Raw genomic sequence first — 25,611 nt, 5'->3', positions numbered from 1 at the left:
AGGTCGAGGCAGATGAAGGGTTAAGAGACAAATACAGTCCGTAGAGCAAAGCGTAGTTCGGCAGCATGTAAATCAAAGTTCCAAATCAAGTGAAGGGTTAAGCATGGAGCAGTCCGTTGGGCAAAGCGTAATAGTCAGCAGGCAATCCAAAGTTCCAAAACAGATGAGGGCTAAGCGTAACAGTCCGTGAAGCAAACCGTGGTCAGGCGATGGACACAGATCCTTAGAACGAAGAAAGAGCGTCACGTGATCCAGACGAAAACAGCTGTGAAGGAACGTCTTCAGTTTCCGGTCTTCCTTTATCCCTTGGGAGAAAGCACGTGACCGTAGTCACGTGAGGTGTGGAAACAAAACGCTGCAGCGTTGCTAAGGGACCACGAGTCACGTGATCCGTGACGCGCCGTGACGCGCAAGTTTCCGTGAACGCCGTATGTCTCGCCGATGAAGGAGTCTCCACTTCGTTTGCCAGCGATGTGAAGGGCGATAAACGCCAGTCCTGCCAATCCTGCCATGCCGTGCCCTGCTGTACAGGACGCGAGGAGGCAAAACGGTACATGTGTCAAGGCGTGTGTGTCAGGTGGCAAGAGGGGTGGAGGCCACAGACGGGGTAGGGCGTGTCTTTGTTTTCATAGGTGCAGCAGGTAGCGTGGGGGGCGGCGTGACAACTGCACAGTTTTATTGTAGGGCTTGGATGCATGGGTAAAAACATCCCACAAGCCCCCCTCTTGCGATGGCCATTCTGTCCTTTCACTGATGGAACTCGCAAGATCTGGGATGTTCACCTCCTCTTCTTCCAATTCCATAGGTGGCACAGTTCAGCATCTTTTCCTCCCTCCAGTCGATCAATCAGTTCTCCTTGCTGGTCTTGATGGGAGGATTGGGCGGTACCCCGGGCCCCTTGGGTCTCTGCTCCCGGTCTCTGGATCATCCTCCTTTGCCAGTCTCCAGGTTTTCTTTCTCCTAGAACGACAAAGGAAAAGCGGAAATACCTATTTGTAGACATTTTTCCATCACTACTAATGGTGTGGCAGACATATACACTTTATACTTTAACATACCTAACATTTTACTTTTGAGATACAAGTTATCATTCAAAGACAGTGGCTTACAAGAGTATAATATTTTAGAGACTATATGTGGGATATTTTAGGGTTGGAACTGAATTAATCTGGAGAGGTCCCCTCTGGTATTGCAGAGGACTCCTCCAGTTGCTGCAAAGTGTGCCTGGGATGGCAACACTTTAGCTGGTTAATATGGACCCACTTGTCTTCCCCTTCTGCCAGACTGCCTTTGGGGATGCAGATTTTATAGGCAACAGGGGAGATCTTGTCTATAATTTCAAACGATCCTGTCCATGTAGGCAAGAATTTTCGCTGTTTGGCCTGGTTCCTTTGGAAATTGTATAGATAGACCCGATCACCCACCTTATATTCCTTTCGGGTAGTTTTTAAATCATAGTGGGTCTTCATGCTCTCGGCTGATCTTTCTAGATTCCGCTGAGCATAGGCAAAAGCATGCTGAAGGTGTTTCCTTAAATTCTCCACATACTCATGAGTTGTGGAGGCATTTATCAACGTTTGCTCTTGGGTTCTGTAGAGCAAATGCTGGGGAAGCACCATCTTGCGTCCAGTCATCAACTCAAATGGTGACATTTTGGTTGCAGATGAAGGGGTAGATCTGATGGCCATTAGGACCAGAGGTAATCGGATATCCCAACTTGGCCCAGAATCTGCCACAAACTTTTTTAAGATGCTCACAATGGTTCGGTTATATCTCTCCACTACTCCAGAAGAAGCTGGCCTGTAAGCAATATGTAGCTTTCTTTTGACCCCCAGTATCTCCCACATCTTCGTCATTACTTCACTGGTGAAGTGGCTACCTCTGTCTGACTCAATCCTTTGAGGTAGACCAAAACGGGAAAAGATGTGGTTAATCATCAGGGCAGCTGCTGTTTCTGCCTTGCAGTTTGGGGCTGGGAGACATTCCACCCACTTGGTAAACAAGCATGTAACGGTCAACATGTACTTGTTTCCTCTAGACGAGCGAATCACAGGGCCTACAAAGTCGTTTTGCAAATCTGACCATGGCAGTGTCATCCCCCTCTTTTGGAGAGGCGCACGGTGTGTGAGGGATGATGGCTGAAATTGTGCACACACAAGACACCCCTTCAAGTATTGGTCGAGGTCCTGCCCCATGTGTGGCCAGTATGCAACCTCTCTTAAGATTTCCAGTGTTGTGTGAAACCCCCTATGACCGGCGGTGGCCGCATCATGGGCGTGACTTAACATCAGGCTTCGGAATGAGGTAGGAACCACCCACTGATCATGCCCAGCTTGGGATTTCCTTACCAACAAACCGTCTTGGATTCGGAACATTTTTGGACATTTCATCAACACTCTTAGGTCCTCTTTCCCAATGTAATCGGTATCCGTCAGGGGAAAGTTCTCAGAGTCCTCAAGGTGTTGGTAAAACTTACCAATAATTGGATCCCCCTTCTGAGCTGTAATTAAATCTTACTCCATTGTGCAGTTGAAAGATCATTGTGAGCATTTGTCTGGGACCTAGTGATAGCGGTGACCTGAATTTCCCCCAACAGGGACTCCATTTCGATTAGATCCCCTTGGATGGCCCCGGTTTTGGCCAGCTGATCAGCTAAGTCATTTCCAGTTTTGTCTGGTCCCTCTACTTTGGAATGACCCTTGATCTTTTTCCAGTAGATGGTCATCCCATTCGATGTGACCAGATCATCAATATTTTGGATTAACTTCCCATGTTTCAGGGGTTTGTTATTAGCGCATAACATGCCTCTGGTTTTTCAGTTAACCAGGTGCTCCACAAACCCGTTCCGTACATAATCCGAATCTGTGATTATGACCAGTTCGTGGAGTTGATGCTGGACATCAGTGAGTATGGCCTGATGCACAGCCATCAATTCTGCCACCTGACTACTTCGGGGACCAATTTTGTATCCAGCGGAGGGTTCTGGGAACTCCTTCACCCATGCATTCCGTACGCCAGCCACCAGTTCTTTCTCCCCGTCGTTGTCAACATGGTAAGAGCATCCATCCGCATAGACAGTGGGCAATCCCTCACACTTGTCTTCTTCAAAGACTTTGTGTGGGGAATTAAGGTATGCCTCCATGTTGTCCTTGATTTTTAGACTTTCGTCCTGGAGACAGTTTTCTCTGGCACAATCATGCAAGTCAGCCAGACCTTGCGCGAGGGGACTCTTCTTGTTTTGGCCATATCTGACCTCCACAGGAAAGCCTTGCATTGACAGAATCCAGGAAGTAATTCGGGAATTACTCACATTTCCGGCCAGGATTCTGTCACTTTGGAGATATTGCAGAGGCTGGTGTGGAGTCTCCACTATGATGTGTTCCCCCTGGATAAACGGGCGGTAATTCTTCAATGCCCACACCGTTGCCAGGAGTGCCTTCTCACAATCGTTGAATTTACCTCCACGGAGGATAATGTTTTGCTCGCATAGGAGATTACTTTATTGACCTTGTCATGCTTTTGGTATAATACTGCGGTCAAGCACGTATTAGAGAACCCCGTCTCCAAGAAGAACTCCTTGTTTCTGACAGGGTAAGATAGGCAAGGCGCTTGTGAGAGGCTTCTTTTGAGTTGTCTTACCGCCTCGGATTGTTCTGGACCCCATTCCCACTTGACCCCCCCCTTCAAGAGATGAATCAGGGGTCTAGTGATCTCTGCGTAGCCTTCAATGAACTTTCTGCTGTAATTAGTCAGTCCAAGGAGGCTCCTTAGTTCCCGCAGAGTTGTGGGGTCTTCAAGTTTCTGGAGTGCTTCCACTTTCTTTTCTTGGGGACAGAGACCCTGAGGAGTAATCTCATGCCCCAAGAAATTAACACGGGTTCTACACCACTGTGCTTTCTGAAAGGAAAGGTTTGCTCCGGCGGCCCTCAACTGTGTCAGAACATAACGGATCTCCGCTATGTGTTCCTCCACAGATGAACTTTTGATGAGGACATCATCTACATAAGCCAGGTTACCCCTCGCACCCAGGTCCGGCATGGCCTTATGTAGGAAAATGTTGAATTCATTGCCGGAGTTGAGGTATCCGAAGGGAGTCCGGGTCCATGTGTACTGCTGGCCCCCAAAGGTAAAAGCCAGTTTGTATTGGTCCTCCCTACTGACAGGCACGGTCCAGAATCCATTGGTCAGGTCTATTGCTGTGAATACCTGTGACCCCTGAATCTGGGCCAGCCCTTGGTCAATGTAGGGCAGAGGCCATCGGGAAGTATGGACCCGTTTGTTGAGCTCCCTAAGGTCGGCGCAGAGTCTCCACTGGCCGTTTGGCTTCAATATTCCCAGCACCGGATTATTGAAAGTGCTGTGGACTGGTCGGATTATTCCCCGGGACTCTAGGTTCTTAATTATTTCAGTAAGGGACTCCATGGATGCGAGAGGCAAGCGATATTGCTTCACAAACACTGGGGTCATTCCAGGGTCCGTGGGAATTGTTGTGGTGTGGATGTCGGTGCGACCACAGTCATATGAGTCTACCGCAAAGAGATCTTGGAAATCCAAGAAAACTTGTTTCAACTTTTGCTTCTGTTCCAGAGTCACACAGGCATCAGCTAGGTTGACTCTCTCTTCCACCATCTGCCTGAAGCCTGGAAAGACTTCTGGTTTGGCTATGTCAGCGGCCTCCTCCAGCTGGGTGGAGAAGTCCCTGGTCAGAGTGCTGATTTGGACGGGAGGCTTCCGGTGGGAAAGGCAGCCCTCATGGACCTGGAAAATCACCTCATCCCTCCTGAAGTCACAAGTCACATCTTCCTTACCGTAAGGGCAAGAAGTGTACACCAGGAAGTTCCCCCCATGCCTGGTGAAGATCCTGTCTGGTTTTGTTTTGTCATCACTGTCACTGTCCAAACAGTCCTTGGGGATTGGTCCTAACAGTTCATTTCCTAGATCAATGGAGAAATGTCGGTCATCAACCGCCATTCCAATAATGGTGCTTGCGGCTAGAGTAACACTCTTTAAGTCGCTGTTATCCACCTCTATTGGAATGGTGTCATGTTCTATGTTGACTAATGGAGTTGGGTTTACCCCAACCCTTGCTGTTGGAGAGAAGCATTTAGATGTATATAAGCATCAGGGTTTTGCAATTTTTGTCCTCTTTTAACTTTTACTTCCAGGGAGAATTGTCGGGTCCTTTCTGGGATGGTGACTTCCTCTTTGATCTGAATTTCAACTGCATAAGGTAGCAATTGAGCTGACCTAAATGCTTTTTCTGGATCATCAAAGCCCATGGGATTATCCGCTAATCGGGACCAAGCTTTGAAGTTTATTAGGTCCAAACTAATGGCAAAGCGATTGAGAATGTCACTGCCTAAGTAAAAGGCGGCAGTGACGTCTCGCACAACCCAACAATTATGGACTATGCTCTTGTTGCCAATGGAGATTTTGAGCATACACCTTGGCAGGAGATGTTTGGAATTAGGTACTTCCAGGTCCATTTCCCATTTGTCTATCAGTTTGAATGTGGGAATGGCTGGATCTTTTGGGAGTTGGCGGAACATGGCTTCGCTGATGAAGCTCTTACCGTTGTTCACACACACTCGAGCGAGAACAGAGTCCTTCCCATCATTTAACTGGACAGGGATGAACAACTGCTCTCCAATTTGCTGAATATCAGGCAAGCTCTGAGCTGATTTCACATCTTTCTGGACTATAGGAGTGGGAGTTTCTGATTGTGGATTAGTAAAGAATTTCAGGGTGTTTCCTTCCAGTGTGGAATACCACCTTAAACTGGAAGGAAGGTTGATTTTCAGAAATAGAGAGGACCCCCCATCACCAGTCTGTTGTCCTACTGCTATTACTGTCACGTCTGGAATTTCGTTGTTCTGGAAGTGAAATTCTACTTGGTCAGATTTTTGTTCAACCATGTGGCAGGTGCCATTTAAACTAACATGGTTGACACTCTGTTTTAATTTTATTGGTCGGCTAGTCTGGGTCCAGAGGACCTTGTTTACGCAATCTATTAGGGGTGACAACCTTCTCAGGAGGTCATTCCCTAGTAAACAAGGGGTGCCCTCTGGAGTCACTACTATATCCAAGTCTGCAGTCCCCTCAACGGGAATTTCCTTCCCGTCAAAGTTCTGCAGTTGTCCAGGAAGAGAGGTGAGAGGAATTTGGTAATTCTCCCCCCTTCCTGCATTTAGTTCCTCAAAGGCCCTTTTGGACAGAAGGGTAGCTTGGGATCCAGTGTCCATCAGTGCCAAAATTGTACCCTGCCCCTGCACTTGTACCAGGGCATAGTATCTTCCCTCCTTCTCCTCAAGGGGGCACAGATAATGCACATTTTTGGACAACTGGTGGGCTAACTTTCTGGTTTTGGACATTGCTAGCGAAGAGATTTGGGCAGAATTCTGTGGAGAGCCTGGGGAATCTGAAAGAAAAAGTTGGCAACTGGAAATGGTTTCAGGTTCTGGGCCACCCCCCCCTTTTTGGAGGCAGTCCTCAGGATGGGTTTGATCCACAGGATTTTGGTATTGTCGGTTCTGGGATGAGATGATGGGCGGCGGTAGCTCAGTCTCCACATCTCCCCAGTCTGAATTGGCATCCCATGGGACCCATTTTTCCTTGGGAGGAGTTCCCCCATCTCTGAAGGAGAAGATCCTTTTCCCAGGATCTTCTGAGGATCTCTCTCCCTCAAATTGGACGACCTGTACCTCCTCCACAAAGTGGATCTGTTTGGGTCCTTTGTTTCTCCTACCCCCCCTCTGCTCCTTGGGAGGCAGGCTTTCAGGGGTAGGGGATTTTGTTTCCGGTTCCTGGTTTTCCAGAGGCTGTTTACAAGTTGGGAAGAAGGCTTCCTCCAAGGCTTTACACCCCTCTTCCCCTTGTGCCTCCTCCCTGGGAGCCGGTGGGTTATCGGGGTGCTGCCCCCATCATTGTTCTGGAGCACCCGGTCCAGAGTTTGGGCATTCTGCGGTGGCATGCTCATCTGAGGGTTCTGTTGAGCCCTCAGTATGTGACCCAGATCTCGTGCCATATTTTGGACCTGGCGCTCAAGTTGTGAAACCCGCTCAGGCTGATATGGGGCTCTATTTGCTCCCCTGGGCTGATCCCGGGAAGGGTAGCTATCCCTTCTCTGGTAGTACACCTGGTTGGGAAGATTTTGGTACCCCTCCACCCTTGGCCTCCCCTCTCCCGGATTAGGTTGTCTGGGCTCAGGGAATTGGGGAAAGAAGGATGGATGATTTTGGGGCTGGAAATTGGGTGGATACCTGGGGAAAAAGTTCTGCCCAGGATTTGGAGAATTTCTGCCCTCCTGGGGGAAGTTAGGAGGGAAGTTCCCCGGGTCAGGTGCTTGGCTGGATCCCCCCCACTTGGGCTGGAGGAGTCCAAACATAACCCAGGATTGGTCGGTTTCCCTTGTAACGAGGACTTACATAGTCAGGGGAGCGGGGGACCCCATTTGTGGGACTACCTCCTCGACTCCCTGTCTGTGACTGGCCCAAGGGCCTTCTGGGCTGTGAATTATTTGGTGCAGGCAGGTTTTTAGGCCCCCCCATCTCCAAAACTAAAACGGGGGCAACCTTTACCTCTGCCACCTTGGCAGCAGCAGGGGTGCTGTTGGTTTTGGGGTTTTTCGGCGCGTTATTTTTATTTTCGATAGGCTTCTGCACCTCATAGATCCGGGTAGCCTGTTCAATGACCCAGTCTAAAGATCTTTTCACATGAAAATCTCTCACGAGCTGGGTCATTATGTATTTGGGTAAGGCATGGAAAAACGTACTGATAAATTCTCTGCTATCCGTGCGCACCCTTCTGGTGGTCTGCGCAAAAGCACGTTTTAATTCTTGCACAAACTCTTGTGGGGCCTGATCCCCCCCCCAAATTGCAAATTGTAGGCTGCCTTGCGAGCCTCTTGAGGATTTCTGTGAACAGAAAAATGTTTCAAGATGGCCGCCTCATAGGTGGACCATCTTAAATGATTTTGGTCCTCCAGCCCCGCAAAGAAACTGCACTATTCTGGGGAGAATGTCCATTTGACGTACTGGATGCAGCTACTGCTGTCCTTCAAATGGAAAGTCTCCATCATTTGCTCATAGAGCTCCAAGTGTTCCCAAATGGAATGCTTGGCGTTCTTATGATAAGGAGTGATGACACTCCTGATTGCCTTTATTTGTTTCAATGGGTCCTTAAGCAAGGCCCTTTTTGCCTTATTGGCCTTTTTGGTTCGGGTAACCCTGGTCCATTCATCCTCTGACTCAGAAGCACTGCTCCCAGAGGTGCCCGTCTGATCCTCCAGGTTTTCCCGGATTCTGCGAGCCTGTGAATGGCTGGCAGAATGTGGGGACCTGGTCTCCTGTGTCCTGTAATGCTCAGAGGAGTCTTCAGATCCCTCCTTGCTGCCAGGATTTGATGGGTACCCCCCCCCCACTGACCTAACTGGGCAGAGGTTTTCAGGATGCCCTTAATGGGCTACTCTCCTGGGGTTCCCCACTAAATTGCACTGTGCCTGGGTGCGCATACCCGGATGCCCGCCCATCCATTCCTGGGAGGTACTGGCCTATGAGCCCCATACTTCTAGCTGGATAGTAATCTGCCGTCTCCGTGGCACTGGGCTCATGTGCACGAGGGGACATGGGGGTGGCAGTGTCCAGGGACTGGGAGAGATGAAGGCCTCTGGTACCAGGGCTCCTGAGGTTATGCTCAGGCGTTTCCCTTTCCCAGCGCACCTCGTCTTTATCAACCCCTCCTCCCTGTTGCAATGCAAGAGCCTGCGCTTTCAGTTCCTCAGTTAAGGCCTTACTAGACTCTAGCAGTCTCTCCTGCATGGCTACCTGTTGCTGGAGCCTATCATTGTGCTGGCAGAGAGCCTCATTCTCTCTCTGTGCCTCCTGATTGGTCCTGGAGTACTGGGCCTGTCTTTGCTGCAGGAGGGTTACCTCCTGAGCTGTGTCGCTATTGGCCTGCTCCTTTCTTGCCAGAGCATCCTCCACCCTCCTGGTGTGCTCTAACAAGTTCTGGTGTTCTTTTTGGAGGTCAACCAGTCCCTGGAGGGCCAGGTGATTTTCTTCCATTTTCCTTTTTAAGTGGCAGACTTCCTGGCCTAAGGTATCCCTTTCCTGACTAAGAGCCTGCATCTGTGCTGCCAGGTCGTCCCTTTGCCTTTGGAAGGCACCAGCTTTCTGGCGCTCCTGGTCAAACTCTGCCTGGGTATCCAGGTCTTTCAAAATCAATTTATTGCTCTCTGCCTTCTCCCTATCTAGGTGGCTTTGCAGGGTGACTACCTGCTCGGCACATGCCCTATTGAAATCTAATTGTTGCTCCAGCTTTTTCTGGCTCTGCAGTAGGGAGTCCAAACCTTCTTGATACTCCTTCTGCAAGGGCAGAAATCTGGTATCCTGGTCCGCCTTTTCCTGTTGCAGCACATCCATATCCTCCTTTATTTTAGTGATGTACCGTTTGCTGTCCTTTTCTGACTCCTGGCTCCTGAGCAGCCTCTGCTCAGAAGAGTCCAGATCAGATTGGGCCTTCTCTAACGCCATCTGTTGCCTATTTGCCAGATCTTGGCCTTCAGCACATTTGTCCTGGATAGCTCCCATATATAGGTACAAATATGCCGCTATCCTGGCAATCTTATTATGTTCATCTTTGGCTTTAGGGGCCATATATAGTTCACTCAGGGCCACATGTAGGGGACCCGGATCTCTGCATATATCTGACCCTGTTTCAGTGACCTGTTGCGCGATTGCCTGCAACCAGACCGTTTGGTCCTGATGAGTCCACTCACCTCTCACAAATAGCTTATGTAAGAAGTGCTCTCTGGCTATTTTGATGTCTACCAGTGTCGTCATTCTGGAATTTGAATTCCTTCCTGACTTACAGAAGTTTGTATTTTATTTTTGCAAAACAGACCGTTTCCTTAGAGCGTTCCTTTGAGGAGTGCTTTACAGCGTAACACAGCGTGGTGATCCGACCGGATATGTGTATCTGGTCAGCTGGCACACTGTATTAATCTGCACAAATGGTAAATCTAACCCAGAATATCCTGGCTCGAGCCCCCAATTTGTAAGAGGATTCAATTCAACACTACAGCTAAGTCAATGCTTAGTCTGGGATACTGAATGGAAACTCTTATTGATATATCTTTATGTCCAGTTCATGAGTTCTGGATGACTACCCCTACATAACACAAAACAAAATATAGATACCACGCTTTTATAATAATTAATAATCAATATCACCCTTATAAATATAATGTTAATCAACAATGGGTAATCTGACACTAGCACACTTCTTTATAATCAATGAAGAGTTGGTGTAGGATGGATAAGGCAGTGAAAATACTTTTATGATTTCAAGGGGAAAGCAATGAGGAATAAAATGCAGTACAGAAATACTTGATATGATTTTAGCAAAATATAAGATAATCACTTTTTCTCTGGCAATTCACCCGCCTCCCCCATGCAATGTAAGAAATGGAAGGAGATGGAAGTAACACACACAGTTCTCAGGAATGCAATCAAATACAATATGAAATTCAATTCCCACCCCAGCAAGCTTAGAGAAAACCGGTATGAGTTTTAAAACACAGGCCCAAGTGCTTTGAATGTGGTGGCAATAAACTGAGAAATATGCTGAAAATGCTTTTATTCCCTTTAGGAGGTTCAGGGTGAGTGAGAGATACTTGGGATGAGCTCGGGCTCACTTTAGCAATGATTCAGGGATGGTTATTAAGAGGCAAACACATTTTTAGCAGAGGAAAGCAAAAAGCTGCTATCTTTTTACAGGTAAAGAAATCAGGCCAAATCGCAAATCGCGGCAAAATTTGCGAGTGCCTGAATCGTGATTACGGCAAAAGTATAAGCAAGTCGGTTCTAGGTTCGTTGGAAAGCTGAGATTCTAAGCTTTTAGAGGAAAATTAAACCAAGTTCCTAGGACAAACTGTTCCAGAGATATGAACGATTTTGTAAAGGTCGTTTTTCGGATTTAAAGTAAACTCAAAATGACAGGTGACAGCTTGCAGCTGCAGAATTGACAGGTGACAGTTGTGCAGCTTTAAAAATGACAGATGATACGATTTCTAGGAGGCAGTTCTACTTAGGTTAAAATAGTTTGGATTAGATTATTTTAACTAAGAGATTGGTTCTGCACAGTTCTGCTAGGTACTCACAATATAAGTTTGAAATAGGCCTGCCACGGATCTGGTCAGCTTTTGGACTGGACTCCGGTTCTGGTCTCGGCACTTCACAGTGATCTGGGTCAGCTTTCTGGTTCTGCTCACAGCGGTCTGGGTCACTCTGGATCTCTGGACTGGTCTCTGGCAATTGTTCTTGGCAAAAGAATTCAAACAGCTTGCCCGGATGTGGAATAGTTTGCAAATGATTTTAAGGTTGCTGAGGCCTGCTGAGAAGAGTTCTCAGTTTGTGGGTTTAGGCCCTTGCTTTAAGTTCTGAAGTAAAGTTCTGGTCTTTGGAGATTGATGGATTTGAAGTCTGGATGTGAAGTCGTCGGTCAGCATGCTCCGCAGCAAATGGAATTGAATCTCTCTACCTGTCCCAGCAGTCTCTTTTTATGTGTTTTGAAAATGGGTGTGTGCCTGGACCTAGCTAGGCCTGCCCCTCTCTACTTGTCATTGGCTCAATTCTCCCCTCTCCCATGATTGGGGGAAGGAAATGGATTGTCAGCATGATGAAGTCTGTTTATGGGTCAGAGGATCCTCCCCTGGTCAGTTTGCCCACAAATCTATATTTGATTCAAATACATCCTTCCCAGATATACAATTTGTTGAAACTACATGTGCACATTATATATTCCTTATGGTCCATGCTTGTCCGCCTCTGTTCTTCCTGGGGGCTTGCATTAAAAAATGACAACATTTTGCGCTTTTTAACTGGTTTTGCAATATCGGACATTAACCCAAAATTACACACATGTGCGCAAGGAGTATGGACATTAATTGATGAAGTGTCAGATTTTTAACATGCAGACATTTGGAGTGAGACCCTATTTTCCGCTAGCAACCCCCCAGAATACACCACAGGGTCCTAACGCCTCTCAAAATGTTCACAGAAAAATCACAAAAATAATGATATTACTTATATAATTCTGACAAGTATGGACTATGAGTTATCTATCTTTTTAAAATTATGCCCTGGTCAAAAAGGGGTGTGGCTTCCCACATCACAGGGTGGAATAACTGGTTTATCCACTTCCCCCAAGCTCAGCTGCTAGCAGAGGCACTGCCGCTCCCAGTTTCCCCTAAGAGGAAGCCACTTTTACGACGCCCCCAATATAACATTTGCCTGAGTCCAGGACAGGCCTTTGTTCAACTCCCTGTAGTCCCCAGCTGCCACTCCCCTTTCAATCAACAGGGCCATGTGACCTCAGGATGCAGCCAGGCCTGGCAGGGAACACAGCTGTTGATCCAGTTTCAACTCCTGTCGGGGGTAGTTGTCAGGCAGAATCCAGTTTCATTAAGCCAGGTTTCAGCTAAATGTCACTTTTTGTTCCCAGTTTTCTACATTCAAATCAAACCGACAATTTTTACCTATACATTAAATAATTACTTCCTTCAAGCCATTTCAGAATATAGTTTTACATTGTATCCACCTCTTAGCAAGTCTTTCCTTGGTCTGGTTTTGTTTCATTTGTTCAGTTTTACACAAAAGTCTGATGGTTTTAAAACGCCGGCTTTCTGATAGTGGTGAGTACTGGTAATGCAACCATTTTTGGGATTAAGAAAATGAATTCCCCACAGTTCTGAGTTGCTTTTTTGGCAATCAGCATTGCCATTCCCAATGATTTTGGGCTACTGTGTGTGTAGCCCACTGGTAGTTTTAGGCAGTGTCCTCCTGTGCTCACAACATAGGCAAAAATGGGTGGCAGCCTATTCTTCATGTTTTCCCTGTGCACTCTCTGGGGAGTTCTGGCCATCATGATGTTTTCCATGCCAGTACTGCACAGTTTTATTGTAGGGCTTGGATGCATGGGTAAAAACATCCCACACAATGATGAAGTGCTTTGGCTTTTTTTCATTTTCTTCCAGTAATTTAAATATCTCCTGTTCTATAACATGGAGTTCTTTATTTTTCTCCCTGCATCAGCAACTGCAACATCTTTATATTGTCTTATATCATCCAATATTGCTTTTAAATGGGTTAATTCCTGCTCAATCTCATTTAGTTGTTTCTCTCCCTGAGCCAATTGAGTAGCAAGATCACTACATTTGGCTTTTAGTTCCGTGTCTAGCTCCCTCTGATTTAATTCTGCTTTGAATTGCTGCACCTGAACACATTCATTGTCCAAGCTGTGCTGTAATGTGCTGCTTAACTGTCTTTCCATTGCATCTTTATGTATCTGTGTAGCAGAAACCATGTTTTGAGCACAGTCTGATGATCCAGTTTTTCTCCTCTGTGCATTCTGTCGCTCCGAATAACCTAAGGAGACACACTTGCACAATGCTTCCTTCTTCAAAAATACCTTCAAATGTTTCCTTTTCCACCTCTGTGGTAATCCTGTCTTTCCATATTGTCACAAAAAGCTTTGTCTCGAGGTAATCTGACAATTCAGAAAACTCAGCCTGAATCTGTGACATGGCGGCACTATTGCCAATGACACTATAACGAGAGTCAAGTGAGCACACAGTACTGCACTACCTCACAGCACTAATTCAATGAATAAGTACACAATATGGTTATGCTTTAGGTTGCAAGGCCATGCCCAGTATATATTTTTAAGTTTCCCATCCAACGCACCAAATCTGTAGGAGATTCTTTGGGTTGTATTTAGTATCTCATAGTATGTTGTGGTATTTTTCTATGGTGGTACTATATTGTGGTCAACATTTTGGGGTATTTATATAGTTGTGAGACTAATTTCAGAACACTGCCTAATAATTATTTCACCAGGGTCACTAACGATAAAAAATGCTGGACATAGTACAGTCCGAATCATTGGCTCATACACTCCTGTGATATTTTATCTATGATATCACTATTATGCCCTTTTGGCTGTGTTAAACATTAAAGATGCAAATGAAATAAAAAACTAATTCAGCCTCTCTAAGTAAAACAAATTACTGTGGCTGACTTTGCTTTGAAATTTTTCTTACCGCACATTTATCTCTCTACGCATTATAAATCAATGAGATTGAATGCAGAAGAAATAGACTGAAACTAAATTACCTTTACAAATGATTGTTCTTTATCATAAACTAGAATTCTGAAAGGGACACAGAATGACATGGCAGGAAAAAAACACTCTGAATAACAGCAACAGTTTTACATGCGCGTAGAATTATTTTACTAGTGCAGTGTCTAAAAATGAACTGAATTATATAAACTATGCTACATAGTATCAAACAACCACTTCACACGCCCCTCAATTAACAGCATAATTACCTAGGTCTGTTGGCGATATTCCCTGACTCATCTTGGCAGTGACCCAGGGTCAATCACAGATAAGGTTGCTCGACTGCAGCTCTTCTAAGGACTCCCAACCAAGGAAAGAGATATCCTCATCCCTGAAGACAGTCTGCCCAGGAACCAGTGCTCTCTTCCTTCCAGCACTTCTGCCTCCTTTGTCATTGAGTGGATGCAATGCCCAGCCCTCTCTGCCTCAAACCTTTTTCTCAAACCCTGTGTCACTCATAAAGCACCTCCCCTTGACAAGATCATTCCACTAAAATAGCATGTGAATTCCTCTGTGCCTTTGCCCAAAACACAAACTGCATGGCTGAAGAGAACTTGTTACATCCCTCTTGTGTTTCCTGCCACAAGACAATGCACTGTCTTAGGCAGAACGGATCTTCACATTCCTCATCTTACAAAACAGCGCAGCTTCAATCCAGCATGTTTAAAGTTTTCAATTTCCAGGGCATCATGCATTCCCATGAACCTGCAGCCAGTTTATATAATGAATTGATTTGCACTACATGTTATTATGGGAGTTATATGTTAAATGGGTTTGGGTAAATTAGTATGTTAGTTTCATGTCAATTTCATTTTTTAGTGCAACCCAGCCCATTAACATAGCATCGTGGAGCAAACTGATCATTTTCTAGCATGTGTTCTGTGCATTGGCATCTATTTAGATTCAGCCTGAATCTCATACTCTTGAGTCCATCTATGAGTCTCAGACCCTTGGCCCTAGTTAAAATTCAAACCTTTGCTAAAATGTGAAGGATGAAATGCAGAGTCTGGATGTTGAAATGCAGAGCCTACATTCTTCCTACAATCCCTATTTTGTATCAACTGATTCACAGCCTGCTTCTGACACCATATGTGATGGGCCTGAAATGTGAAGTGGATAACTTTGTGAAGATATTTCAAAAGATGCCATTGTATTAATACAAAAGGCTGGATGAACGTCTCACTATCACTACCCGGACAAGGGTTTCCCTGCCAAAAATAAACTAAAAGAAACCCTCTAACAAAAGCTTTCTGTCCCTCACACTTGTACATACACTAACTCAACAAGGTAATATGTGGCAGTTCATATATAACAAATATTACAGTTATGTTCACAACCCGATAACTGTCTTTCCTTATAATTTGGGTGAATTCCCATTTCCCATATTCAAGCAGCATTCTATTCAACAGTTCCAAAAGGATACCGAAATTATGTCCTGTAACAAAGTTGCAATTAAGTTCTTTTGGTTCAACTTGACAACAAAAGGTCCAACTTGAATTCAACCAACAGTTCAACAATGTTCAGTGAGGTTTTCCTCTTTCCACTTGTGACAAAGAGGTCAACACAACTTTCTCTCATAAACCAAGAATACTTCCATAGTTAATCGGGATCAACCCAAAAGAGTCCTCCTGTTCCCCCTAGGCCCTTCTGCTCCCAGGTGATCCTCTGCCTAATACCACCCTCAGGATCATGAGGCATCTGCCTTCCCTGGCCACCTAGGAGGAGACTTCAGGTAGGGTCTTTGTGAGGACTCCATAGGATTTATCATAGAAATCTCAGGTCAGTGGGTAATGAGTGGAAAGATGGCAGGGCAGGTATACAATTAGCTGTCAATTTCTTCATAAAACAGGCTTGGATCATAACATTCAGCCTGTGATCTAAGCAACCCTATATATCATTAGCACATGGGTCACGCCTGACCCATGTGCTAATGATATATATCACTCTAAAAAATATACATACAAATTATATGATATGATATGGCATTTATAACGCGCCTATACACAAGAATTCCTCCAAAAATTCCCCAATAATTCACAAAACAGATAAATGATAAAAGGTTTGATGAAGCTTTCATGTCACATTCCCTATTTATTAACATGTTATGCTTTCCCAATCATCTCCTTTTGTAACCGCCACTGAGCCTCCTTCCTTATTTTAGTTAGAAATAATTTGATGCATTGAATTCATGACACTCTAGACACACTCCTCTTCAGAAACAGCATAGCATGATTGCCAATATCATACCACAATGACACCCATCCAGCGTGGCTAATGCAAAAATTACATACATTGTCTGACTGTATACCATGAATCTAAATTCAACATACAATGCATGCTCTAACTTTCTGCTCATTATGCTTTACATGTATTCTAGATGTGTGTCCTAGTGCTTCTTTACACACACTCACAAACACACAAACTTAATATCACATAGATGTACTTTTATTCCATCAGTTAGCTAGGAAAACTAAAAGTAAATCTTGGTAACTGTTTGTGATATGGCAAACAGACTTGCCTAGGCTTGAAGCAGCAGTGAAATCCCACCTCCCAACAATTTCAAACCCTGTTCCATTTCCCAGAGCATATAACCAGCCGCAGTATTGTAAACTCTGACATAGTTATTTTACAATCAATATTTGTTAACTTTTCTTGTGTTTTTGCATCCTCCACCTCTGCAGACCGCACATTTCAAGGTGTTCCACCCACTAATTCGATTGATTTCTACAGAGGGTGTCCACCTTCAAGTTTATAGTCCTTTCTCACAGGAAGCTATTTTACAAAAAACAAAATGTAAAAACCTTGTTACAGCTGTTATTAAGTACAGGACTTGCAGCTGAAATTGTGTTCTGTGCTGGCTCAAGAACAGCCATTGTGATATCACAACCGAAGCATAAAAAGAGATTACACTGGATTAGTGATGTCATTTGCTTATTGCAGTTTAGTAGTAATGCCACAACTAGTCTGTAATAAAAACAACTATTTACAGGCATTGTTCAAATGCATGCATCTATTTCCTAAATCAATGTGTATTTTAAGCATAAACACACTATTGTATTAGAATTCACAGTTTATCATTTAAAAAAATTACTCTTTTAAACAGTAAATACAAGCAATGCTACTAGTATATTGTGCATTTTTACATGCGTCTAATATCTACTGCAGTATTGTAACATGCCTGATAATTTTTCAAAATACATTTTTAAACATAACATGTGATGGCTGTAGATCCTGAAGAGTAAAGCTATGCAGGTTTGGAAAAGCAGCTTGTAGGGCAGGAGCCTCTCATTCACAGGACACACCCACTCTCAGATTTCATGGATACATCTGAACTGTGACGCTGAAATGAGAATGTTAGTTTGAGACTCTGTGTGTCTGTTTGGTAGAGAACTCTGTAGCTGCTTGAATGAAGCCAATCAGAGTAAGTAGAAAGAGAAAAAGAAATCACATTTCCCCCTCGGCCGATGTCTGTGGACACATATGGTTCATCGCGGCTGGATCACACATTTCATCTGGGCATTCTAGCATGAATGTATCACACTATGCCCAAAATGAGGACTGTCTGTCGATGCTCGTGGACACTAGTCTGTGTCTGCGGTCAGCAGGGGGGACAATCATGTGTTCTTCAGGGGGAGTAGAAATTGAAATCAGAAAAAAATAAATGATAATTTCTGCATTGCTTACATTATCAAGCAGAACAAGAATACTGTTTGTGTAGTTGGACACGTGTGGATTCATAGACATATGTGTGAAGTAGCTTAGTACCTTACATGACCTTAGTCTTATTAACGCTAGTGCTATAGTACCTAGTTCATAGCATGAAGTGAATCAAGTGTTACTAATGTATCAACGCATGGTGAATGACAAACATCCACAAATGATAATTCATTTGTAAAGTCATATTTTTTATTTGATACTGAATATGTTTCAATTTGCCATGGAAGATATATGTACAGCTCTGATGCTTCTTTTTCCACAAACCATATTGATCTTTTCCAAAGTACTCAAAGCGCGTAAAACATCAAAATAATATTGTTCACAAATGAAAAAATCCAGGCTTAATGTAAATAAAGTTATCGCTGAATTACTTTTCGTCTATAGCATAGCATGTCTTAAAAAATAAGTAAACCCTCCACCCAAAACCTTCATCATGTGATCTTAATCAGTGCCAGTTAACACTAGGCTGAGACCTTAAAAATGCACAAAAAATACCAATGAGTTCATATCCTTCCCAAATAATAATGCACCCCTTCTTAGCCTCTAAAACCTCAGATAGAATTTTAAAATGTTCATACACAGCAAACACTACTGCACCTAGAGATTCAAAATGTACAAAGACGCCAAACAATGCATCACCATTCCCAAAGAAGATCAGACTCCTATCTGCCTATACCTGGCTGCAGACTTACTATTCCAATGTTAATTCACAGCGCACATTGCATCAGAAGGACAGACAAAAGAGGTCCCGTGGCCTGACCAAAGTGTCCCTAATTATAACAAAACCCACACCAACAACAGACCCAAGTGAAAGAATGCAGAACAAGAAGGAGGGGCCGAGCTACAGAGTATCCCAACATGGACCTGACCAAAGTGGCATCAAAAGCAAAAAAAAAAAGAATTACTGTTTCTCAGACAAAGGTTTTCTTTTTAAGAAAACTTAATTCAATTGAATGTAATACCAAATGATTTTTTATATTAGAAAAAGCATATTAAGAATAAAACATAAACACACAATACACATACATTTGTAATAGAGCTTGCACCACACCACATATGTTTTATCTAATATAAAAACATTTGGTATTACATTCAATTAAATTAATTTTTCTAAAAAAAGAAAAACTTTGTCTGAGAAACAGTAATTCTCTGTGCACTCCAGACCTGTACTGATCTTTTGTGTTTTCCAAGTAAAAGAATGCACAGAACCTGCATGCAGCCACACCCTGAACCCACTTTTCCCTAGCCCTAATTATAACATAATCCACATCCTAAACCAAGAAACACAAACCAGTCCCAGGTGACTTAACTGCAAAGTGCTCTTTTATACTTTCAGCATACCTGCTCGGTTCTTCCTCAATCACAACCTTTACCTATTACCAACCACCAGGGAATGGCCAATAGTATTCACATATTAAATATAAAAAGTCCACCCTAGTACAAATCACATATACAAACTTCCTTTTGACTAGGATACTGGCTCTCCTGCTAAAGAAGGAAGAACATTCACTGCCCGTGCTGATATATCGATAGATACTACTTATGGTGAATTGCAGGAACAAAGCATAACCCCATCTCAACGTTCTAGACCAGCTAAAGATCACGTTTTTTCATATGTAAGAAAATGCATGTAAATGAAAGAATTAATACACATAAATGAAATAACCACAAGTGGTGCATCGTCTGACTACAGTAATATATGCATGTCAACGAAATGTAGAATGTAGTACACAAAGGTTTTTGTGCCCCTGGACGTAGAAAAAAATGAAAACCCTTTTTTGCCTTTGATACACATATTCCACACCACCCTCATCATCCCTCCCCTCACCTCAGGATTTAAGAGGACTATAAGGTAGTATTTCAGATATCCAAAAATGCTGTTGTCCACGGACATGATGATGATGATATGATGATATGGCATTTGTAACGCGCCTATACACAAGTGTTTCAAGGCGCGACGAGGCAGGGAGGGGGGAACAAGGGGAAGACAGACAACGATCCTACTAGGCCAGGTGTCATTCAGACCGCGCAAGTGCAGGGGTAGGGGGAAGGGAAAAAGTGCAAGGGGGAGGGGGGAGTGCAGTACAAATAAGTAGAATAGAAATAAAATAATAAATAAATAGGGCCAGCTGGTGGCAAGTGCAAGGTAAGTGCAGACAAGTGCTGGGGGGGGGACTGTAGTGATACAGAGACAGTCCCGCAGTGCAGGGGTTGCCAGGGAGGCAGTGCAAGTGAAGAGTGACTGTGCCCAGGACCGAGGTCGATGAGAGTGGCCCAGTTGCAGAATCAGTGCAGTTTTGGTGAAGAATTTAGCAGGGGAGAGGGAGAGAGAAAGCAGAAGTGAAGAGGAAGGTTTTGAGGTGCTTCCGGAACCGGAGATGGTTCTCCTCAAGTTTCAGGGAGGCAGGAAGGCTGTTCCAGAGGGAGGCCCCTTCCGCGGAGAGAGATCTACCCCCAGCTCGTTGCTTCGAGAAGCGGCTGACCCTGAGGGAGTTGGAGATGGATGAGCGTAGGGCTCGGGAAGGAAGATATTTAGGAAGAGAGAGTTGAAGGTATTTAGGCCCCAGGCCCCAGAAGAGTGATCCCACAAACACAGTAGAATGACTGTTGCTGTTTTCTTTCCCTGGCCTGTACAACAAATATTCTGCACCAACCTACCCACCTCCAGCTCCCCAATGATTCTTTCATGTGGAACACTAGTTTAAGCATGTGTTTTTAAACATTTTCCTTACAGCAATGGCTGTGGACCACCGGCAGAAGTCGCAAACCCAACATGGCTACCATTTCAACATTTTTGACAATCATCACATTTCTCAGTCAACAAATCAGTGTCTTTGCATGATGTCCATGAAGGTTACGTGGCTCCCCGACTGGACCAGACACATCCACAGACACTGAATCAGGAAGTGAAAACGTGCAACGGCCCGACATATCACTCCATTTGTTACCTGCTTTTGGAGACTTTTCAAAAATCTGCTGGATGAATTACCACCAAATTTGCAAAAGCACACATCGAGACAAGGCTGCCGCTCCTCAAATATGTTTGGTGCAAATCCATCCAGCGGTTCGGCATAGCCACGGGCAAACCCTTTTCCCATTCAAGTCTATCTGGATTTTGGAAATGTTGGGTTCCCCTCATAATTTTGCCCCCCTAAAAGAAACCACATCAAACATCCCACTTTCATTCAGTCAGGTCTATATTTTATGTAAAGTTTCATGTAGACTCATTGGTCATGTAGACCAACATTATAAGCCACCCTAAAAAGTGCTCTTCTGATGGCAAAGCCAATTTAGCCATATTTAAAGGTTCGCTATTGCAGAATTTAGGTGTGATGTCTTAAATAAAAATACACCTATATCATTTATTTGTACTATATGAGAAACTTTCTCCACTCAGGGAACTGTTGTATCCTTTCTCTTGATGAGACACTGCTGTTCAGAAGTAGGATGTTTAAGTGATCTTGCGGTTTTGCCAGATGTGTAGGTTGGAAGCTACATTGAATGAGGCATAGCTCCTACTTACTATTACAGTTCCTATGTGACTTTGAAAGAAGAGATTTATTTCTGAGGTGGAAACCATTTTTGTATTAGTAAACTCACAAGTGGAAATGATCCATGTTTAAGTTGCCTTTTATAGGTAGTAAACTGCAAATGGTAGTATTCCGATGTAGGTTATCACCCTAATTTCAACAAAAGCTTTCATTTTTGTTGGAAGCAAAAAGAGTATGTGGTTTCTTTACTAACACTTATTTAATCATCTGACTATGAAAAGTACACTTTTTTTTTAATTTTTAGATTAACCAGACAAGTCAATTAATCAATTTCAATCTTTTAAGCCTGTTTGATGGTTTTAATGTTGGTACCCTATTACTTTCCATTTAATACTTATTTGTTCTGAATAAATCATATTTGCCAATGCAGTGGCCAACCAAGCCAGCATCTTCAAAGTGTTTTGGATGCTTGCTCCTATGTTGCTGCAGAATATTTGTGTGACTTTCTGTTGTTTATTTAATCTTTATTTAAACGTTTACAAACAAAGTACAGATATAAAATGTTAATAACGTAGTAAAACACAAGCAGCATTAAATTACAAAATATGTAACATTACTGTACAGATGACAAATAAAATTGTTAAAATATCTATACAAACAATAAGAAATCTTGGGAGTTGCACCTTGTACAAAAGAAGGACAGCATCCTTCACTGCACAGATGCGATGGTACAGAAATATTGGTTTCAGCAATGATCTGCTAGATTGCATCCTTTTAGGGTGTACAAAAAGAGCATGCCTAAAGTCTATTGCTCCTCAATCAAATAGCAGGCACATTTGGTCAGCATATTGTATTCCCTCCCAACAACATATAGTCCATCTAATCAGAAGCTCAGGTCACGTAATATGTTTAGGAGTGACATTGACAGCCAGTAATGTATGTCACCGTCCCCTGAGATAGTGATGCCTCCAAAATAAATCTGTGACTAACTTTGTTGTGAAGTGAATTTCTAATGAGGATTCCTGGAATTCATACCAGTAAACAGTTATCCTAGCTGGGGGTTGCTTCCTTCCCAGTTTTTAAGGATTTTGCTAATGGATCAAATCCAAATAATAATGATGGCTTGGTACTGGTTTGAATTTTAACAATGTTGCTGTTCAAATGTGTGCATATGAACGGTAGCCGAGATGCAGGTACATGTAGTGCAATCCTGGTTCTCTTAGTTAGATGAGGTTTATCATTCCTTGGCCATTGTACTTTGAACTTCAAATGGATAAAGATGAGGTCTACAAATACAGTTTATGGTTGGGCATGGACATGAAAACCTTTGCTTACACAATAGGTCTGCAAGAGGTGTGTGTAGTATCCTTCATTATCCTTCCAGAGGATAGAGAAGGCTTGTTTAATCTCAATTAGATAACTTTCTTCCCTCTCACTCACCTGCCACCCTCTTGAACTTTCCTAGATTAGAGCGATAGTTGGTTACACTGCACTCTTGCTACGACTGCGACTCCAGTGCTGTTTTCATAGGAGTTAGCCATGTTGCAAAATCGCCATTTTTTCCTGTAGGAGAACTGAACTGTTTGAAAAGTATTCTTAAATGTCTGCTTGGCCTTTCCAGGGGCTTCTTGGCAACCTCCGCATTGTTACCCAGACTCCTGTGCCAACAGCCAGTATGGGTCACTGGAAAAGCAGGCCTCTTCTGACTTGCAGCAACACCTGGCATGCAGCACTGGCACCACCTGTCCAGGAAAGGATTTGGTGAACACACAGAGAACACGATATAACAGCTGTTCTGGCATGCTGGATGTTCAGGTAACGGAACCTCTGCCGCTGAGTGAATCAGACCCAAGCTCCAGTGCACCTGGGGACGAATATCATCTTTCTTGTTCGGCACAGACAGCCTGTCGCCATTTTGAAAATGTGCGTGCGCCGGTTCAGCGACGCCATAGCACCCTCAAGCCTTCACAAACTGGTCATATCTCGGATGAGCTGAACCCCTACAAATCTCTACAGAGCAACAATAATCTTCAACTCGTTCAAAGAGTTCCGCAGGCTAACCTCCTGGCTCAGACCCTGCAAGACGAACCTTCGATGACCACATCAGTGAATTTGGGGAAGTTTCCCGGCCATACACTGGAAAATGCGTCTCTCACTAGCAAGCCCAAAGCACACCCCAGCCAAAATGCAAAGGAGAAGAGCCCTGTTATTCTGACCTTTGAGGAAGCCATCGAAATGTTTGATTTGAGTCTTCTGGGTGAGGAACACATTGAGAAAGAAACAGGTACATCGGCCACTAAGGCAGAGGGATGGCAATCTGCCCAACACCCCAAGTTAGTCAAAGAATCCACCAAGACACCACCCCTTCCAAGGTCCTGCTAAAACCATTAAAATATACATCACTTCAAAGAGGAGAGATTTTATTTTTTAACTACAGTTGAACCTTGAGTGCCTCACGATGTGAGTTCTGCTGAAAAGGTATTTCAAATCCACCCAAATCAATTGAGTGAGAGCAGATTCCTCGATATTACAATGCAGTGATGCAAACAGACGAAAATCAACAAAGTCATGTCCCACAATAAAAAACTTTGGAAACATTAGCTGGAAACGTATGTTTATTGCAACGGGGCTGTGAATGGTGTATGATTATCTTGCATGATTATCAAGGGTGTTTTGTAAGGCTCGGGTACAGTCTACAATAACTGAACTTAACCTTGTAACAGTGCCAAGTGGCAGACTATGGGTCCCTTCAGAAGTCATTTGTAATCAATTAAACTAGGAATTCCAGGGTGTGACATATCCCCATACTAGGTAACCAGTCTGACCCCTCTGAGAAAATCTGGGAGCCTGCCGAGTAATGCAACTATTCAATAATGCACTGTCAATACATACTGTCTGCTGTGTATCCTCAAGCACTGGAATTCTACATGCTTAGCTCTTCTGGATACACTCCTATAATTCGTATTGATTTCCTTCACTTTTTTATCGTATACATTCACAAAAAAGAAGGCAATGCTCCTTTGATTATGACTTGCTTTTTTAAATCCAGTTCATCATAATGTATTATTCAATTTCATACATTTTCACAGATTTGCACACTGAAGTTACTTTTTTGTATCAAATTCAACTAGGAATGAATATGTTCAAAACATGTCCAAAACAATCTTCAATGTCAGTTCTTAAATCAACTACACAGAGAAATGAAGTCAGTTTAGGTTCCTCCATCAGTAAACAAAAAAACATACATTTCATTCGAGCCATACATACTATTACATTTCACATTTTAACACTTCAGGCACAAATGTTTAACAATACTAGAGTTCAAAATCTCTCCAGGGGTACATGGTCTACCACGTTCCCAATGATGCCGGCTTAGCAGTGATAATCCAGTCTGTGTTTGCCATTCAATGACATTCCAGAAGCTGAGACAAATTAATATTTACATTTAACAATTTAGCTGTCTTTGGTTATACCCCTCCATTTCTAGTATCATTTCCTGGGCTAACACTCATATTCCAGAATTTCAAGTTACCAGTGGGTTTACATCTACGACATCTATTATTACCAGCAGACTAACATATTATAACTGAATTTGTTTCTCATCAGTCCATACTGCCCCTAAATGCATATGTGTTTCCAAGATATCTACTAAACTACAATGTACAATAAATTGAAATCACTTAAAATCCTGTTCTTCCTTAATTCAAAACGATTTTGAAAGTGTTCACAACACAATTCAGAAACTGCAGTAGTTGTCTTTGCAAATGTTCACATGAAATGGATGATAGAATTACTTCTAACACCTCTGATTTCATTTAGGAAATATTGTGGTTATTTTACAAGAAGTATCTCGCTAATTGAGATTGGTGATCCTTATTTCTAATATTTGAACTATGTTCATTCCCTCTTAATTGTACTTAATGTTTGGTAGTTCCAATGTATTAAAGCCCACAATGGGCCTCATTACGAGTTTGGTGGTACTCTTGCAGTCAATCTGCCGAATTACTGCTAAACTTGTTTACCGTACTGCCATTTGGTCCCATGGGTTTACCACAGGATTACAAGTGGTGGTATGGCAGTGCTAATCCCCATTGTCAGACTCCATGTGGATTTTGGTGGAAATGCCACCAGTGGTAGTTCCACCACGATAATTCTGCCGAGATTTGGCCTTAAAGGATTTATCTTCAGCATCATGCTGTAGGAAAACCCTCCACTTTAAGGTCAA

The 25,611-nt window shown here is 43.5% G+C and overlaps 1 protein-coding gene across 1 annotated transcript in view; it reads left to right on the top strand.

Moving 5' to 3' along the window:
* Positions 1-23,985, top strand: part of LOC138489746 (uncharacterized) — a 109,860-nt gene extending 85,875 nt beyond the window's left edge. Inside the window, exon 2 of the mRNA XM_069617382.1 lies at positions 23,008-23,985. Within this exon, the coding sequence (XP_069473483.1) occupies positions 23,008-23,768 (761 nt within the window). The 3' untranslated portion in view covers positions 23,769-23,985. The remainder of the gene's footprint in view (positions 1-23,007) is intronic.
* The last annotated feature ends 1,626 nt before the right edge of the window (positions 23,986-25,611 follow it).

Source organism: Ambystoma mexicanum, chromosome 9 (genome assembly GCF_040938575.1).
Source record: "Ambystoma mexicanum isolate Mex_15411 chromosome 9, UKY_AmexF1_1, whole genome shotgun sequence".
Classification (NCBI taxonomy): domain Eukaryota; kingdom Metazoa; phylum Chordata; class Amphibia; order Caudata; family Ambystomatidae; genus Ambystoma; species Ambystoma mexicanum.
The sequence above is the reverse complement of the archived record's forward strand: the minus strand, read 5'-3'. Positions and strand labels throughout refer to the sequence as shown.